General features: G+C 36.7%; 1 protein-coding gene across 1 annotated transcript in view; it reads right to left on the reverse strand.

The window, feature by feature from the left end:
* LOC150103066 (uncharacterized) overlaps window positions 1-19,520 on the reverse strand; it is a 223,228-nt gene that overhangs the window by 188,868 nt on the left and 14,840 nt on the right. Inside the window, exon 2 of the mRNA XM_090397785.1 lies at window positions 15,945-16,073. Coding sequence (XP_090253911.1) covers window positions 15,945-16,043 — 99 coding nt within the window. The 5' untranslated portion in view covers window positions 16,044-16,073. The remainder of the gene's footprint in view (window positions 1-15,944; window positions 16,074-19,520) is intronic.

The raw sequence follows: 19,520 nt of genomic DNA on the forward strand, positions 1-19,520 counted from the left end.
AAATCGGGAAACATACAAAAGCTAATGGAATTCTAATTTCTAAACTATACCATATCAAGGAGAACCAGCCAGTTCAAAGCAGCTGTCAGGTCAGTGAAACCTTATCAAAAATGGACCAATAAAAGGCAAATATATAGACACTTGGAGCGCCACCTATGTCTTCTATGTGGTCCATACTAAGGCAACTTGTGAATGCCAGGGAATGTATTATCATAAGCTCTCTCTGGTCAACGTACCTTACAAAACTTTCACAGTTTCTAAATTTCACTTTAAAATAATGCTGGATCAAATATCCACTTGATTTATATAATTTTACATCGCCGAACTGAAGCCTTTTGGCTCTTTATTTTATAGTAAATACTATACGTGAGTTGTATACATTATATGAAAAAAATAAACATATGGATGATAACCATTGAATTTATACATAGAAATGCAAGTTATTTAACAAACTTAAAAATTATTAAATATCAGATTTTTTTTCCCCTTCCATTTCTGAAGCTAATTTGACAATAATTGGTTTGTATTCTGTCACCTTTAAAGCAATACAAGTTCCTAAATTTTAACAGTTGATCTATTTTTTTTAAAATTAAATAATTCGCATTCAAAAGTCTCATAAATGTTCAAGAAAGATTGTTAAAAGAAAAAGGCTTAATTTTTTTTCATTACTAAATTGATTTGGTATTTTTTTCCCAAGTTTCAGTGTTTTGTCATCCATATTAAAATTTTCATCTTCATTCTGTTCACACTTTCCACTTTCTTCCTAAATTCAATAAATTTGTTTTTTTCCATATTAATATAGACTGGAACTCAGCTAATTCAAATTCAGTATTAGGTAAGTTTAGCCAGGCAGATTTGGATAACTAAAAAATTTGAATGGAATTTTCCATCTATCTAAATTTATTTAAAATCTTTAAATAAATTTTCCTCAATTAATATTAATGTTATAGTCTCACTCAATTAATTGATGAAGTGTTCCAGAATTTTCTGATTCAACAATAAATTTCTTTAAATTTTAAAAATACTTAGATTCCCTAGTTTCTCTTTTTTTTTTTTTTTTTTTTTCATTACTAGTTTTTGTTTTAGTTCAAAACCTGTCATACGTTGATACATATCAATACTTTTCCATATCCTTGCAGTTTAAAGTTTACAAAACTTAAACAAATTGTCTAAAACAATTAAAATGCCAGACAAGTCTTTAAATTCTTTTTAGCAGCTGCTAAAAATTACAGTAGTTAAAGTTTACAGCTGTAAATATATCTTTACTTCTTGTTGTTTCTTGTAAGTTCCCAATTTTAATAATTCTTCCTTCACACAGCTTTTTTGTGCTGCATCTGACAAAAATTGCTAATCTTGAAGCTAAATTAATCTCCATGCTCTCATCTATACACATACACAACACAATCCACATACATCACTATTTTTTAATCACTTTTTTAAATGATTACCTATATCCAAATGTATTTTTAGTATCCGATTTCTTCAAGTATTTTGGCTAAATTGTAAATTATAATGCTTGTTATTATTTTATCATCAAACAGAACAGAGGTGGTTTGCAAAAATGCTTTTAAGAATTCTCTATTGCTGAATGATTTGTCATATTTACCAATTTCATAACTTTTGAAATTGATAAGTAATTTTTTTAAGTGAACCTATTTGTGTAAAAACAATTTATGAAATGCTTCCATTGCAAATATGTACAAAACTTTGTCTTTGCATTTTTATAACATATATCTTTGGCCCAATAATTTTGAAAAGATCTTAATCTTGTTTGTCTTTTTAACTTGCAACTGCAGGTTTGTATTTAATATTTTTTTCCAAATGAAGTCAAATAACAAAATAATAATGAAATTATCACTAATTAATTAATTAGCATAACAAGTTGTAAGTAAAAACAATAAAAACTGATTTCCAATCAATTTTTCCCAAAGAGATTTTGTCGTTAGTTGAAATTCACAAGATAAAATATTTACCATTTATCTCATAACAATGTAAAGGTACCACCAATAGAGCACACCACATGCAGGTATAGATGTAAAACAAAAAAATTAATGACAAAATCAAATAAAATAATAAAACTCTAATAAAATAAAAAGCTGCTTTGAAATTTGCTGATGAAATGTGGCAGTAGTTTTTGGTTTTCATGTTTTCATGCCATGTCAAAACTGGCATGTATGCAACATATTTGCCATCATTGATCTATATCAAGGGTGGGCAAACTGTGGCTCGCAAGCTGCATGCAGCTCCCAAGGCTGCTGTGTGCGGCTCCTGAGACAATATTGGTTTTCACTGCCATTTTTTCTAAACTTTATATTAATAATCTATAGTAGTATAGTATGTACCAATATTAGAGTATTTTATTTCGCAAATGCTTTAAAGATAAGTAAAAAACATATATTTTGAAACTTGACATTTTTATCTTTTAAATGGTACCGGCCAAAAGGGTTGTTAATGTGGATTTTATTATCATATTTGGTTGGTAAAATATGTTTCGATGTTTTATGGCCTGTGTCACTCCTGCCAAAATTAGTTCCAAAAGTGACTACTATGATCACTGCATTACCCACTGCCTCCATTGCCTGGACTCTGCATCATCATTCTTCATGCAGTACACACAAGTTATGTGCTTGTGGTTGTAGCAGAACATAACTAGTGAATTTTAGTGTAGATAAGTACTTTTCTGATTAATAAATAATTAAGATTGATTTTAGTGAAAGTTATAAAACCCTTGTTTAAAATGACAGAAGAGTATAAAACAGAAATATGAACAAGAAATGAAAGTGTTTAACCAACAATAGGAGGATGATTTTAACTGAAATAATATGAAGGAACTTAGAAACACTTTAATGGAGGCCCACTGCCTCCATTGCCTGGACTCTGCATCATTATTCTTCATGCAGTACACACAAGTTACGTGCTTGTGGTGGTAGCGGAACATAACTAGTGAATTTTAGTGTAGATAAGTACTTTTCTGATTAATAAATAATTAAGATTGATTTTAGTAAAAGTTATAAAACCCTTGTTTAAAATGACAGAAGAGTATAAAACAGAAATATGAACAAGAAATGAGAGTGTTTAACCAACAATGGGAGGATGATTTTAACTGAAATAATATGAAGGAAACTTAGAAACACTTTCCTGTTGAGAGGCTTATACGCTGGTTAAACATGATAACTAAGATTTAAGGAATTGACAGCGTATACTAGAAATAGAGATTAAATAAACTTTAATATATACTTTCTGATATTTCGGCAAACTTCACGTTGCCATCTTCTTGGGAACTTAATACAAAGACACGTGCACACAAGTACTACATAACAGCAAATGAGAACTGAAGCTAGGAAGCTAACGTTTTCCTAAAGTCCTGATGGTGCCCCTGGCGGGCTATATTGGTGGTTCTTGGCCTTTGGGCTGAAGTTCTTCTGATAAATGTTTCCCAAATTTGGGGCAGTCTCATGCATCCAAATTTGTTGAGGTTTGGCATGTTCCTAAGGGCTGAGGCTGATTCCATGAATAGTCTTTCATACTTGAACTTGCTGCGGTGTATGACTGTGGCTTTCTTCCATCTTATTCTGTGGCAAGTATCCAGAGCGTGGTCTGCAAGCCCAGAGTGGCTGTACTGGTGAAATCGGATGTAATCCTTGTGTTCTGAGATTCTGATATTTGCTGTCCTGCCTGTTTGGCCAAAGTAAGACAATTTACAGCTGCAAGGCTTTGCTATTAGATCGATCCACTTACCTCCCCATTAATTACAATCCCACCAACTCACAAATTAGAAAACTCCATAGGCTCCTTAAGAAGGTTACTTCTTGGCCTGTGGAGGTTACCAACAGACTAAAACCCTATAACTCTAGACCCCCTCCCCTGCATATATGGGCTCCCAAAAATACATAAAGAAAATGTGCGATTACGTCCCATAGTGGATGGCATTGATTCCCCCACTTACAAACTAGCCAAGCATTTAGCCAAAGCGCTCTCACACTATACTGGCAACACACCATCACACATAAAAAACTCAGACCACTTCAAAGCCAGTATGGAAAACCTTACACTGCAACATAATGACATAGTGGTCAGTTTTGACGTCTCTCCCCTATTCACGAATGTACCCCTCAAAGAAACCCTAGAGCTAATCCAAGCTAAATTTCCTCCCGATATCTCAGCCCTATTTCAGTTTACAATGAACTCAGGCTATTTCATTTGGCAGGAAAAATTCTACAAACAGATAAGAGGGGACAGCCATGGGTTCACCACTTTCCCCACCCTTGGCCAACTTTTTTATGGAGACTTTTGAAGAGAAAGCCTTAAACTCAGCCCCACAAAAACCTACCATATGGCTTCGCTACGTTGATGATGTGTTTGCTATTTGGCCACATGGCCCGGATTCACTCCTCTCCTTCCTAACACACTTAAACAACCAACACCCTAGAATCAAGTTCACCCTGAAAAAAGAGGAAAACAATAACCTCCCCTTCCTAGACACACTAGTCACCCGCCAACCTAATGGAACCTTGCTTTTCTCAGTTTATAGAAAACCTACCCATACAGGCAGATACATTCACCAACAATCACATCACCCCCCCCCTCACAACAATATGGAGTTATTAAGACACTATTCAACAGGGTAAAAATAATCTGTTCAAATGATCAAGCCCTAACCACTGAACTAAATCACATCCGTGACACTTTCTCAGCCAATGGCTACCCCCCCCCCCAAAAAAAATCCAGAAAATACTGAACCCAGTTATCCACAACCACCACCCCCTCCACTTCACAAAAAAGATTACTCTAAATCCATCACCATTCCCTACATCCGAGGCACCTCGGGAAAAAAATCAACAAAATCTTAAGAAAACATGACTTAACCACTTGTCACAGACCACATAGAAAATTGGCATCCCTTATCCACTCCACTAAAGACCAATCACTTCCCCTAGACCTATCTGGTGTATATAGATGTATATATAAGATCTGCTATAGATCTAGAGGGACAAAATTCATACTGATAGACCACCAAAGCAGTGAAGAAGGTGACTGTTGATAATTATTTTCATTTTAAGAGAAAAGTGAGGTGAGAACAATAAGTCAGTAGTTCGACAGCTGACTGATTCCCTATTTTTAAAAAAATGTAATACAAATGAAAATTAATATTTACAAGTTTTAGTGATTAACATAGTAAATAGTTTGGTGAATAACACTATTTTATTCAAATTGGTTATGAGCAAATATTAAAAAAGCCACTTTGAAATTTCAATGAAATTACATTCTAAATAGTTCTGCATGAATTTTTTCAAGTAACCTCTCCACACTCCCCAAATTGCAAACATTTTATTGTGTCTCTGTTTAAAAATAATAAATAATGTTTACAAATAATTGCTGTAATAAATATTTATCTGATATGCATTTATAAATGAATAAAGTTTAGAATCAAGTAATAAGATATAGAAAAAATCTTAATGCAACAAACCCGAATTCGATATGTGCAATTGAGTGAAATGATACCATTTCCTACTTTAGGCGAGTGATTAATTTCACATAACGATAAAATTTCACGTTATGTGAAATTTTACATCACAAGAAATTTTTTTGTCACCAATCTGCAGCGAACAGAAAAGCTGGAAGTCATTAAGAGACATGAAAGTAGTGAAAGTAATACAATGATTGTGCAAGACCTTGGATACAGCAAGTCTACAGTTTGGACTATATTAAATAAGAGCAAAGCATACAGAGAACAAGGAAAAGTTGCTATTGCTTCTTTAGGCATGCAGATCACCCAAAATAGAAGCCATTTATTGATTGAGATGGAGCATCTTCTATCACTCTGGATTAAGGATTATAATCAAAAAAGAATACCTCTTAGCACAGGGAATATTCAGGCAAAAGCTCTCTATATTTTTACCTCATTGAAAGAGACCAAATTTCAAGAGGAATATGAAAGCTTTACTACGAGTTTAGGATGGTTTGGCCATTTTAAAAATTGAACTGGACTGTATAACATAAGAATAACTGGGGAATTTGTGCTAGTGCTGATAAAGATTCTGCAGCCAAGTTTGCTGAAGAATTGCAAAGAACAATTCAGAAAAGTGATTATGATGATCGGCAAATATTCAACGTCAACAAAATTGGTCTCTTTTGGAAGCATATGATAACAAAAACTTTCCTAGCTAAAACTGAAGCATCTCAACCAGAATGCAAAGTATCTAAAGATTGTCTTACGCTCTTATTAGGAGACAATGCAGAAGGCAACTTTAAACTCAAGCCTATGTTAGTTTATCATGCACAAAATCCAAGATCTAATATTTTGAAGAAATCATCACAATTGAAAAAGAACTTTAATTTAATGAACTAGATAATAAAAATATAAGAAACTTGCTTGATTCCCATTCAGAACAGTTAAGCGAGCATGATCTCCTTCAACTAGAAGAACAGCATGTATATGAAGAAGAAGCAGAAGATGAATGTGAACAAGAAGAGAATGTTACGACTAAGAAGCTAACTGAGAAAGAACTTGAGCTAGTTTTCAATCACAATGAACGGAGCTTCGAAGTCTGAAATCTTGATAAAGTGTCGCCAACTATCGCAAGAGCCTCCATAGCTCAGTTAGTATAGACGAAGCCTGTTGGTCAGAAAGACACGAGTTTGATTTCCGTCACCGACATGAGGAACCTTTATCTGGTCTTTTTCAACTAAAGGTGAGTTAGCCAGTCTCATACGGATGTAGGGGGGGGGTTCATCCAGAAACTCGGATTTTCGTCCCCCAGAAGAGATAAACTGGTTCCTGAACACACATGGATTACAGTCATGAATATGTCCCAGCCATATACCGGTCCTGAGCCTGGATAAAATTGAGGGGTTGGGGCGGGGCCTGCTCTACCGACAGTGCAACATGTGTATTTGCACGGGGCAGCAATTTTTTTTTGGGGGGGGGGAAGCAAAATGAAAGTGGATAAAATGAAGATGTGGAATAAATAATAATAATATTGTGTAAGATCGCAGTTTTTATAAGTTGACCAGTGACTTATTATGCCCATGATGCTGTTTCTATTTCCGACAATCCGTCGACCAATGTTACTCACGTAATGCTCTTCGGTAATCGAAGCTATGCAAGTCATTCTTCGCTTACTCTCTTTCCCTCTCACCTCTCTATTCCTTGCATATGCAACAATGGAGTCTGCAATAAAACTGCATTTAAAAGTTCATTATGCAATATTATATTTCCATCTTGCACTTGTTAACTTACTATGAATTGAATTTCCCACTGTTAGCTGGTGTTAAATTCTGAATGAGAAGAATTATAATATAATAATATCTCATTCAGAGTTTAACATAATCTGCCATTCCCAAGGCCAATTTTGTTCATCAGAATAAATGTTAAAATATTACCTACTGTTGTGTGTCACTATTTTGTGTAATATATTGTAATATATTTGTAAAAACTTGTAGTTGTTAGTTGTATTAATCATGCTAATTCTTAGTACTGGGTATGCATACATTGTGAACTAAACACGGGAACTTGGAACTTAATCCGATTATATGAATTACTGCCTAAGGCAAGACACGTGTACTAGAAAATGAGTCATATACGAAGTAATTGAAATTTTCACTAGAGCCCTTCTCTTAGAGTAACGGCCGTCGATACTGTAATCTCCAGAACATTTCACTTGTTTTCGAGCGTATATTAAGGAAAGTTGATTTTGCTCAGTGTTAGTGACTGTTACAGTGATAAGATTTTTTTTGAGTTTTATGTAAATTAGTAGTTAGTACAGTGTTTCAACCTCCATTAATTACTAAATAATACCATACTAATAATAATATTTTATTGTAGGGTTTAAAACAATTTTAATATTCAAATAGATTACAATATCCGATAAAAGGAAAAAAAACCATCAGGTGCAGAATATCGCAAACAGAAACTGGAAAAAGAACGTGATATTCAAAAACATAGCGGGACTTTACTTAAACATCTAAAAACTGAATCAGCTGATGTAGGGCAGGAGGAAATAAACAAATGTACCGAAACCAATGATTCTGAGCTCATGGCAAGTACTTCTAACTCGGATCCCAGTAACATAGACAATGCAAGGAATCTCGAAAATGAGACTGATATGACAATTTCCGAATCTAGAGATTTAAGTGATGAACTTGATAGCTACACTGATCCAGCTAGATGGAATCCTTCTTTAAGCCAAAAGACTGGAAATCATAAAAAAGGGCCCACCAGAGAAACCAAACAGTGATTTCATTTTTCCCACGCAGCTCTAATGGTAGGAAATTTTCATTAAATTTTTACACCAGGGAACTAAGCAATGGAGAACATATTAATCAATCATGGTTAGTGTATTCAAAAGAAAAAGATTCTGTATTTTGTTTCTGCTGTAAGTTGTTTTCTGTAATATAATGCCATTCACTACTGATGGGTATAATGATTGGGATCATTTGTATGTGTATCTTAATGAACATGAGAAATCCAAAAACCATTTGGAGTCCTCCCATAAAAAGTGGATTGAATTATAGTCCAGGCTTAAATTAGAACAGACAATTGATTCAATGCAGCAAAAGTTATTAAATTCAGAAATTCGGCACTGGAGGAGCATAATAGAATGCCTAATTGCTGTTGTCCAGTTCTTGGGTCAACAATGCTTACCATTTCGTGGAACATCTGATAATTTATATGACCCTAATAATGGAAATTTTTTACGGCTTGTTGAACTGATTGCCAGATTTGACAGTTCTATTCTATGTCTGAACATTTAATGAGAGTAGCTTATGGTTTGGCCCAACATTATCTTGGGAAAAATATTCAAAATGAATTAATTGCTCTCCTCTCTGGAACCATAAAAAAACAAATAATTTCTATGGTTGAGAAAGCTAAATAATACAGCATAGTTGCGGACTGTACTCCCGATGTAAGCCACATTGAACAATTAACATTAATTGTAAGAGTTGTTAATACGGATCCAACTGATATCAACATTCATGAACATTTTCTTGGTTTCATTCCTGTAGAAGCCACTACAGGCTCCGCGTTAACCGAATGTATCGTAAGAAAATTATCAGACATGAATATTCCAATCGCAAACATGCATGGCCAGAGTTATGACCTAATTTCTGATTCTGCAAATATGAAAGCAAGAAAAATGTATTTTTAATCAGTAGATACTAAAAACAATATAAATTCTAATTAAAATAATGTGAAAATAGTGCTAAAACTATAACGTGTACATTCTATAGTTAAGTGTAACTCAACAGGTCACCATTGTACAAGTGAAGATCATTCCATATATGTAAGTAATAAATTATTACTACATTTCATTTAATTGTCAATCGATGAAGTCAATGGTTTATTTTATGAATATGCAGTATTTTAATCACTTTATCAGTGCATTATTATTAATGGTACTATATTTAAAATTAATGGTCATGAAGCTAATGTTGAACATAATGGTTTTCAAAATTCCAAAAGTTAATTTGAGGTTGGTGCTGGGGCGGCAAGTAATGGATTGCACGGGGTGGCAAAAATTCTAGAGCTGGCCCTGGGTTTGGGAAAGCAATGGTGAACTATCCTATAAAAATCTCACCAGAAATATTTTGTGGGCACTTCCTATAAAGTCACCAACGGTCAGAAACGACTGAAAGGGAAAATCCAATCAGCTATCGCAAATTGCATGACAAGATAAAAAAGTCAAGCACGATTCAAACATCTATACTTAATTATTTTTACGACTATTTTGCCTGCTTTTGTTTAGGAGTGCCCCTGTTTTTAATGTCATTGGCTTTTTACTCAAGAATTCTAGGGCATTGCAGATGTATTTTAGAGAAAAATATATGTAGCATAATAGAAGAAAATTCGCACATACCTTTTCTTGGATGTTGTTGCCTGTCTTCTTTCTGCGGTGCGCATACTTCTGCTGTTATGGTGTTGAAAAGGGAGTGGGGGGGGGCTTAGGCAATGTGGAAGAATTAATTTGAAAAAACCCAGTTTTTTTGTATAATATATACATATATTATTTTTAAGGGTTGGCGGAACACTTTTTTTTGTAAGGTGGGAAAAAGATGAAAAAGGGGGCTGAAAATAGCAACTGGTTTTTAGAGGAAGGGGAAGGGTTTATGGGAAAAGAGGGCTGGGGAGAGGGTTGATGGGGTGCAAGCCGTTTCGATCATGTGGGTCATCGTCTGAACTCATGGAGGAAGACATGGAGGAAAATAATAGTTTTTAAGAGGAGTAACATGGGAGTTTTCCTTCCCAGAAATAATACCTATATCTTTACTTAATTTTTTTGTAAAAAAGTAGCTCGATCAAATATTCAGACATTAAATAAAAATTTAAGCAATTGATTTTTATTAACTTTAATGACTTTGATCATCAAATATAGCTTATACTGTAATTTTTTTTTCCAAATTTAAGCTAACTGATGGATGAATTAATATTATTCCTATTGTTTACTGCATTCACTTAACACGATTTTGCTTAGTGCGCATTAATTGTGGATTAATTAATCACGTTAAGCAAGGTTTGCCTGTATAAGAGTAACCATCGTTTATAGCAATTCTTCTTTTAATCCTTATATATATATTCTTGTTTTAATCCTTTTAACTATTTCCACACCATGTTAGACTCGATGGTCTGTCATACCCAAATTAACTTGATTTCTTTGAAATGTAATTAACGATCTGTTAGAAGTTTATTTTAAGTGCATAGTTTCACGTCATCAATTGTGTGTCCTTCCAGCAGTTAGATTGTTTTGCAGTTTGAAACACAAGAGTCTCTGGGAGAGGAAACCCTGCCACCTCCACATGAGATTGGCTACCTTTCAACTGAAAAGACCCGATAATGATTCTTCACATCGAAGATGTGAGACAGCTAGAGAGGCTCGTCCTTTACCCAAATAGGAGTAAACACAATTTTGCATGTGAAGAAGTATCTTCATAACTAAACTACTGGAATATAGAGGCTGTTGACTTTGCATCAAATTACCTCAGTATCCTATAATGCATAGCACACCCCACCATTTTTGGATGTATATATATTGCTATGCATAACAAGAATGGTCACTACTACCTAGACTAGTTTCAATCATCAGTGGGAGCTAGACCCATGGAGAATGAGACAAAAATCAATGCAGAAGTCGTTTTCTATACAAATTGTGTCACTATATTATTAAAATCATCTGGAAGACAGCTGTAACAACATTTTTTGATAAGTAGAAAAATTAAGTTTTTCTGCTTGGTCAGAGAGTATATTACACTAGAGAAAATATTATATTCACTTGTTTTAATTCTTTACCCAAGATGTGCGCAATGAAAAGTTTATTCATGAAGTATATTCACCATACTGTTTGCTTTGCATGCTCTCTTAATCATGGATAAGTATCCATGTGTTAAGGCTTAAGTACTAGGAGGAGATCATGTTGGACGTTTAACCACGCTACCGGCCAAGACATCTATAGGCGTCAAGGTTATCATGGATGCGAAGTGCATATTAAAATTTTAATACCATTGATATTACATTGAAATATGTGATGGATACGAAGCATATCAGTATCGGTATTTGATCCATAATGGCCAGTAAGGTGGTTAATGAATGTTGGCATACTTCAGACAAACAGGTAAATCAGTCACCATCCATTTAGATGAATTTGAACACAAAACTTACATATGTAATCAAGACTGTGATCAATTTAGTCTTGCTAACCATGTATCAAATACCACTCACAAGATCTTCTGAAAGAAAACCACCATGCTCCATCACAATAAATTAAAAAAAAAAAGTTGGGTAGGATAATAGTTAATCAAGGTGATGTAAAGAGGCTTGCAGGATGATTTAAATATGCTGAAAGTATGTGAAAAACATAATGGAAAACAATTTAATGTGGAAAATCATAAAATCATAAATCTTTGTATCCCAAAAGTTATCCATTTTTGGATACAAAGAATACAATCTGTGTATCACATAGAGGGAAATGTACTCTAGGAAATTAATGAAGCCGGGGGGGGGGGGAGTAAAGAGCTGAAGTTTAGGGGGCATATTGCTCAAGTAGGCAAGGTAGCTCACAGGATTACTTGCTTATTGAAGAACATTAATAAGTTGAGACAGGAAGTTATCTGACCACATCTGGATTACTATGCTCAGGTCTGATCACCTGGATTTCTTGGAGATAAGTGATGGAGAAGATCCAAGGACAAGTGACCAAGATAATGAGTGATATGTGGAATGGTTCCTATGAGGACAGACTGGGGATTTGTAGATTGCAAAATTTGGTTGATAGGTGAAAAAGGGAAGGGGGGGGGTATGATAGAAACATTTAAGTTACTTAAAGGATTTTATAAGACTGATGAACAGGAAATGTTTCAGCACTTAGCTGTGGGGGGAAGGGAACAAGAGGTCATCCCTAGAATTTAGGAAAAAGTGTAGTTAGCAAGGGAATGAGGACTAGATTTTTTTGCTTGAAGAGTGGTGAATGGATGGGTTGTCTAAATCAGTTGTGAGTGCTTTGATAGCTTGGGTCTCCCATGATGAGTTTTAGGACTCCATAGAGGTGCCCATGCAATAATAATAGGTCTAGAATAGTACTCAAAATAACACTCAAAAGCAGCTATTCTTTTCTTATCTGATTTCTTTAGGTTCCAAGTCGTACATCCATAAGTTGCTGTTGGAAAAACAGCTGAATCTACAATACTCAACTTTGTTCCTGTGGAGATAAACTTGTCTAAAATTTGGAAGGATGGATCTATCTGTTGTTTTTAGCCATTCCTAATCTTCTGATATCTTCTGAACAGCAATTCTTCACATTAATAATGAATTCAGGTACTCTTTCCTGCTGACTTCTTCGATTCTTTCTCCATTAAAGTACACTTATTTCTCAGGAGCTTCCCTGTTTGTATTTCTTTTGAGAATCGTAATCTTAGTCTTGCTAGGATTAACCTGAACTCTGCTGTTCTTACTGATCTCATTAACTTTGTCAAGAATTTGTCCTAGTTTTTCCTTGTCATTATAGAGGGGTATACATCAGCATATTCTTCCCCTCTCAACTTCCACTTTTTTATAATCCCATCATTAACTTAAATGTCTCTATCCATCAAATTCTGTAATTTATATTTACTCAACTTCTCCTCATAACCAATATTCCAGAGTCCTGGTCTCATCTCTGGACCCCTTCTCCAGTATTTCCAACCTTAATAAAAATCAAGTAACCAAATTTGAGCACATTAGAATATGTGTTGTATAACTAATGGTTTAATACAGTGACAACCACATGCTTATTCCTACTTGTACGAGAAATGGTACAAGTAGGAATAAGTAGCATACCAGAAATGTAGTCTTTGATATTAAGGCTAAAACCTCACTCATATATTCAAGATAAAAGTTATTCACGTCTCCTGAAAAGAATGATCAGCAACATTCCATATCCTTTCCCAACTTTCCTATCATGCCAACAACTAAAGATCCCCCAGTCCATCCACGTAAAGGATCGTTAACAAATAAGTTAATCAGCATCCCTAGAAAAACTCCTGGATATACTGGTTTATCTCCCCCCCCCCTTTTTTTTTTGAGACACTGTCCCAGCAAGACAACTTGTTGGTATCATTCAGAAATCCAATTGCTAATATATAACTTATCTATTCTCATATGTTTCAGCTTGTAAACTAATCTATCAAATGCCTTTAATAAACTCCAAGACAAGCACTCCATATGAATCTCCCCTTAGCTAACACATGATCTTATCATAAAATGCAAGTAGGTTGCTAAAGCAAGTCCTGTCCTTTACAAATCCATGCTGACCATCACAAAAAATTCGATGGTTATTAGCATGGGTTTGTCCATCAAACTAAATGATATTGTATGCCAAAGGTTAGGAAAATCAGGTATGAGTTCGATGGATGAGCTGCAAACAAAGAAAATGTTGTGGAAGGTATATAAGGAGGAAGATGACCAGATAACTCATGAACAGCAAACGATCAGCAAAGTAAGGAATGCAAAATCAGATTATGAGAAGAAATTAGCTAAACAGGTGAAAGGAAAACCTAAAGAGTTTTTTCATTATGTGGCAAGTAGGAGAAAGAATAACTATGGGAGGATAAATTGAATGAGTGCAGATGGTAGAGAGGTAACGGAGAAAAACAAAATTGTTGAACTACTGAGTGAACATTTTGCACCAAGGGTATTTTCATTTGGAAGATAATCCAAATGAAAATACCCTTGGTGCAAAGTGACAGGGACTGATGTGAGAACAGAGGTTGAAGAATTGGAGGTACTTACAAGAATGTGCAGGGAAACTAGTGTTGCCTTTGACTAGACTTTTTAATTTAAGTCTCATCTCAGCTCTGGAAAAGTTCCAAGAAACTTTTGCAAAATTATTTATTCCTTTGCATAAAGGAGAATCTAAGTCTGTAGTACCAAATTATACACCATTTAGAATGTCAGGTGTGATGATAAAAGTAATAAAAAGAGAATTTGGGAATGGGTGGATACAAATATGATACTCTATGAGGTATGAGCAGCTTTATGAAGGGTCAGTCATGCCTTAATAATCTAATAACTTTTTATGATAGAGTGAAAGCTGAGTCAAATAAAGGGAATGGTTACATGATGATACCGCTGGATTTTGAAAAGGCATTTGACAGAATACCCCATGGAACTGTTATGCAAACTACAACAAATGGGTATGGATAGGAATGGATAAAAGGGTGGCTGGCTGACAGACAGATAGCAAAAAGTAGTATATGGAGGAGCAGAATCCAGGAGAAGACATGTAACTACTGGCCACAGGACTCTGTGCTTGGACTACTGCTCTTTAATTTGCACATAAATGATACAGGAAACAATTTGAAAGGCGATGTTCAACTGTTTGCTGATGATGCAAAGTTGAGGGGCAATTAACCAATGTTATGTAGAGAGCTTGCAGGATAATTTAAATAAGCTGTCAGTATGGATCATAATGGATGTCAATTTAATGTGAAAAAGTGTAAAGTAATGCATTTGTGGATACAAAGATTACAAGCTTTGTATCAGGTGTACAATCACCATGTGTATTTGTTGGCCTGGTTGGCCAAGTATTTAGCATAACTGCTCTCTAACCAACAGGATGTGGATTCAAATCCCACCATACAATAATAATAATAACCTATTATAAGACTAAATTTAAGTATACATGAATATAAATGCTGCCATTTTTAAGTTACTTAGACATCATGGGAAAAGGAATTAATATATATAAAAAATTTTGGACATTTTATCAATGTTTGTTGATTCATAAATTCAGTGCAAACTGATGTGTGTGTGTATACACACACACACACACACAGTGGTGCATCCAGGGAAGCCAAGGGGCCTGTCTCCCCCCCCCCCAAAAAAAAAGAAAAAAGGAAAAAACACTAGAAAATTTTCCAAAAATCTTTTCCTAATTAAAATTCATTTTTTTATTTATGTTGTGTCGTGTCTTCAATTTCTATACTACTTATGAATTAGTGGTCACATAAGGTGGGAATACCCTATAGCTCTCAGGAATCATGGCCACTGTAAACATAAGGCAAAAGAAGTAGTGCTCGGGCAGGCCGAGCACTACTTCTTTTGTGTTACTTCATTTGCCCAAGATGGGCCAGAGGAGATCACGGGTATCGTGTATTGGCGATCACTGCAGATGCTCAGTCATAGGTCGTATGCAATGCATAGTGTGTATTCGCAAATCGTCTACTCAAGTACTCTACTCACGAGTGCTCGCCCCTCTCCCAAGATTAAATCCTGAGCATATACATACATACATATTAGTTTGCACTGAATTTATAAATCAACAAACATGCGATAAAGTGTCTGAAATTTTTTGAAACAAGATAAATTTTCAATTCTGTGTTTCAAAAACAGTGAATCAAAAGATATGATTTGTAACATATCTTGCTTAGTTATTATTAAATTACTTAATTTAAAAATGTATTATAAAACATCATACCTTACTAAAACAGTATGGCATTGCAAGGATGCTAACACCAATAATGCTATTTCCCAGGTTGACAACATTTCTGAGACAGCCATATGTACACGTAGCCATCTTTGAGGATTCCGAATAGAAGTCACTAATCTGTTTATAAAAGAAAAAGAATATATATACATGTAATTTAAAAGTACTACTGTAGTATATATATATATATATATATATATATATATATATATATATATATATATATATATATATATATATATATATATATATATATACACATACACACACACATATGTATCCCAGGGCAAGCCTCGGCTGCTGGGTGGGTCTGCAGGTGGTGGATAGCAGAACAGCTTGCAGATATGTAAGCTAGCTGCAATGAGGCTAGCTGCAATGTCCTATTAGCACTACCGCCTCGTTTCAGAGCAGCTCTGAAACGAGGCAGTAGTGCTAATAGGACACTATCAAACACTGCAAAATAGTCAGGTCATCATATAACGATCATACTGCATCGTACGTCGCATAGGTTACCTATGCGTTCGGGATTTAGGCAGAGGGACCCATTCGAAAAATATGTTACAGTCTCCCTTAGACACTATTCCTCAGCACTCTGCTAGAGGAAACTCCATCAATGGGCCTGCTACCTGTTTGGGGAGGTGTTTAGGGGAAGCACAAAGAAATGGATTTGTAAAAGGATGGCAATGGCAATGACAACAGCACCAGACTATAGCTTTAGGCAACTGGAACATCTTTTCTCTGGTCGAGGAAGCCAACCGCTACCAACTAGATTTAGACGGGCTTTCTTTGACCAAGAGGAGAGGCTCTGGAACTGTTGACCTGGATGAAGGGTGGAAGCTCTGCTACTCTGGTGTGAGCCCAACAATGTCTGCTCAGGTGGGTGTGGGGATACTTACAAGCCCTGGCTGTCAGACTGTGTTGCTGAGTGGATCCCATTGGGGGGACGGATATGTGTGTTAAGGCTCCAGACGAAAAACCACAACTTGGCTGTGGTGCAAGCCTATGCACCTAATCTGGAGTCAGAATACTCTGCCTTCTTAGAGGAAATGGATGCTACTTTGGATAGGGTCGCAGACATGGAACCAGTACTGCCAATGGGTGACTTCAATGCACATATTGGAACAGATGACCAGACATGGAGGGATGTGGTTGGGAGGAACAGAGACCCTGACCTTAACGCAAATGAGTTGAAATTATTGGACTTCAAACAAACAAACAAACAACTTGTCCACAATGAATACCTTCTAGCACCGAGAAGTCCATAAGTATACCTGGTACAGGGATACACTTGGACAAAGGTCTCTGACTTCTTTATAGTCTCAGCAGACCTATTTTCCTCAGTACTGGATGTTCGTGTGAGGAGAGGGGCAGAACTGCCAACTGACCACCACCTTGTCTGCACTCTATAGCTAAAGTAACCAAATGCTACCATTAATGCTGTTAGACCTAAGCAGTTATACTGCATGATATGGGAGGCATTGTAAAATGAGGCTGTGAGAAAGAAATTTACAGATAACATCTCCTCCAGGTTCAAAGAGATTCCCAGACATAGTGCAGGAGGAGGGGGAGGAGTGGAGCTGTTCAGAACAGCTATCACTGCCTCTGCACTCTCATGATGTGGCAAAAAGTGGTTTGGCATGATGACAGGCAGTGAGAAAAGGACTCCTTGGTGGAACCAAGAGGTGCAAAAAGGTGTCCGGGCAAAAAAGGAGGCCTACCTAACATGGCTTCGGGTCAGGGCACCTGAGATGCGTTTCCGGTACACTGAGGTGCAAAAAGCTACTGCTGAGGCAGTAAAGACAGCAAAGCAGAGGGCTTGGGGATCCTTTGGAGAAAGTTTAGACTCATCCAATGCAAACAAGGTATTTTGGCAGACCATCTACCGCCTTGGAGGGAGGAAATGCAGAGTAAGGGCAATTAAGGCCTCTGATGGTGCACTTTTAACAACTGAGAAGAATCTCCTCCACAGATTGAGGGAATACTTTGAGAGCGTTCTTAACCCAGGTTGCCCGGCAGCTGTGGACATCCAAGAGGTGCAGATCGGGGCGATGACTAGTCACAACAGAAGAGGTGAATTTAGCAATAAAATTGCTAAAATCGTGCAGGGCTGCTGGTGATGATGAAATTCGGCCCGAAATGCTAAAAGCCTTAAATCGAGATGGTGTTCTCTAGCTGACTAGAGTGTATCAGGCTGCTTGGATATCTGGGCGAGCACCAAAGCAGTGGCAGACAGGCATAATAATACCAGTCTTAAAGAAGAGAGACCTGAGAGATTGCAGCAACTATCGTGACATCTCTCTGCTCAGCCTGCCTGGGAAAGAAGCACAACTGACCAAATCTTCACTTTAAGGCATCTTTGAGAAATCTTGGGAATGTGCCAAGAATGTCTACACGTTTTGTGGACTTGGAGAAGGCATATGACCGGATTCCTCGGGATAAGCTCTGGCAAGTAGTACAGGAGTATGGAGTGGATGGCCAACTATTAGCTGCCATCAAGTCCCTGTATGAATGCTTGGAGATTTGTGTCAGGGTAAATAGCACAAAGTCTAAACCTTTCACAGTCTCTGTTGGTCTCCGCCAAGGGTGTGTTCTGTCGCCCCTACTTTTCATAATATTTATGGACTGGATTGATAAGCACAGCCAAGGCAGTGAGTGTGTCAGGAAGATGTAGCATTGGATGTCTGCTTTTTGCAGATGACCTAGTTCTGCTTAGCTCTGCCACAAATGACCTCCAATGGACCCTGGATAGGTTTGTAGCTGTTTGTGCAGAACCCGGGACGAAGATCAGTGTGGCCAAACGGAAACATTTGTGGTCTCAAGACAACTACAACCATCCCAGTGAACTCTACACGTGAGTGCAGTCCCACTGAGGTAGGTGGAGAAGTTTAAATACCTTGGGTCCATATTCACGAGTGATGGAAAGTGGGACGTAGAGCTAGATACTCAAATTGGATCAGCAAGCGCAATATTGCAGGAGCTTGGCCGTTCGGTAGTATTGAAGTGGGGAATTAAGCCTGAAGGCTGGCTTAACTCCCACTGTATTAGACTGTATAGCCTTTATAGTTGAACACAGCCAGAAGCTGGCTCTCTTCAATAAAAGTCTGTCCCCATCCTCACCTATGGTCAGGAGAGCTGGGTAATGACTGAAAGAATGCAGACACAAATCCAGCAGCTGAAATGAGGTTCCTTCGGGAGGGGGGGGGGGCTGACAAGACTCAATAGGGTCAGAAGCTCTGCAACTCAGGAAACTATCAATACTCAACCGCTGATTCTCCGTGTTAAGAGATCACAATCACAAGGGTACGGGCACCTGTAAGAATGCCACAAGAGGGCTTACCCTCTTGTGGCATCCCAGCAAGCCCTCTTTGCCAAGCCAGAGAGTGGGAGGCCACACAGAAGGCCAAGGACTCACTGGATAGACTATATCCAAAACCTTGGGTGGACAGGTTTGGGAGTCCCACCAGAACACTTGAGCTTGGTGGCAGAGGATCGTGACTACTGGAAGTCCCTCTTGCAGCTGTTGTCCCCCACAACCCAATTAGGAAAGGTGGGCTTTGAATACGAATG

This window comes from Typopeltis vanoorti, chromosome 9 (assembly GCF_054136105.1).
Source record: "Typopeltis vanoorti isolate ZY-2024b chromosome 9, IOZ_Tvanoo_1.0, whole genome shotgun sequence".
Classification (NCBI taxonomy): Eukaryota; Metazoa; Arthropoda; class Arachnida; order Uropygi; family Thelyphonidae; genus Typopeltis; species Typopeltis vanoorti.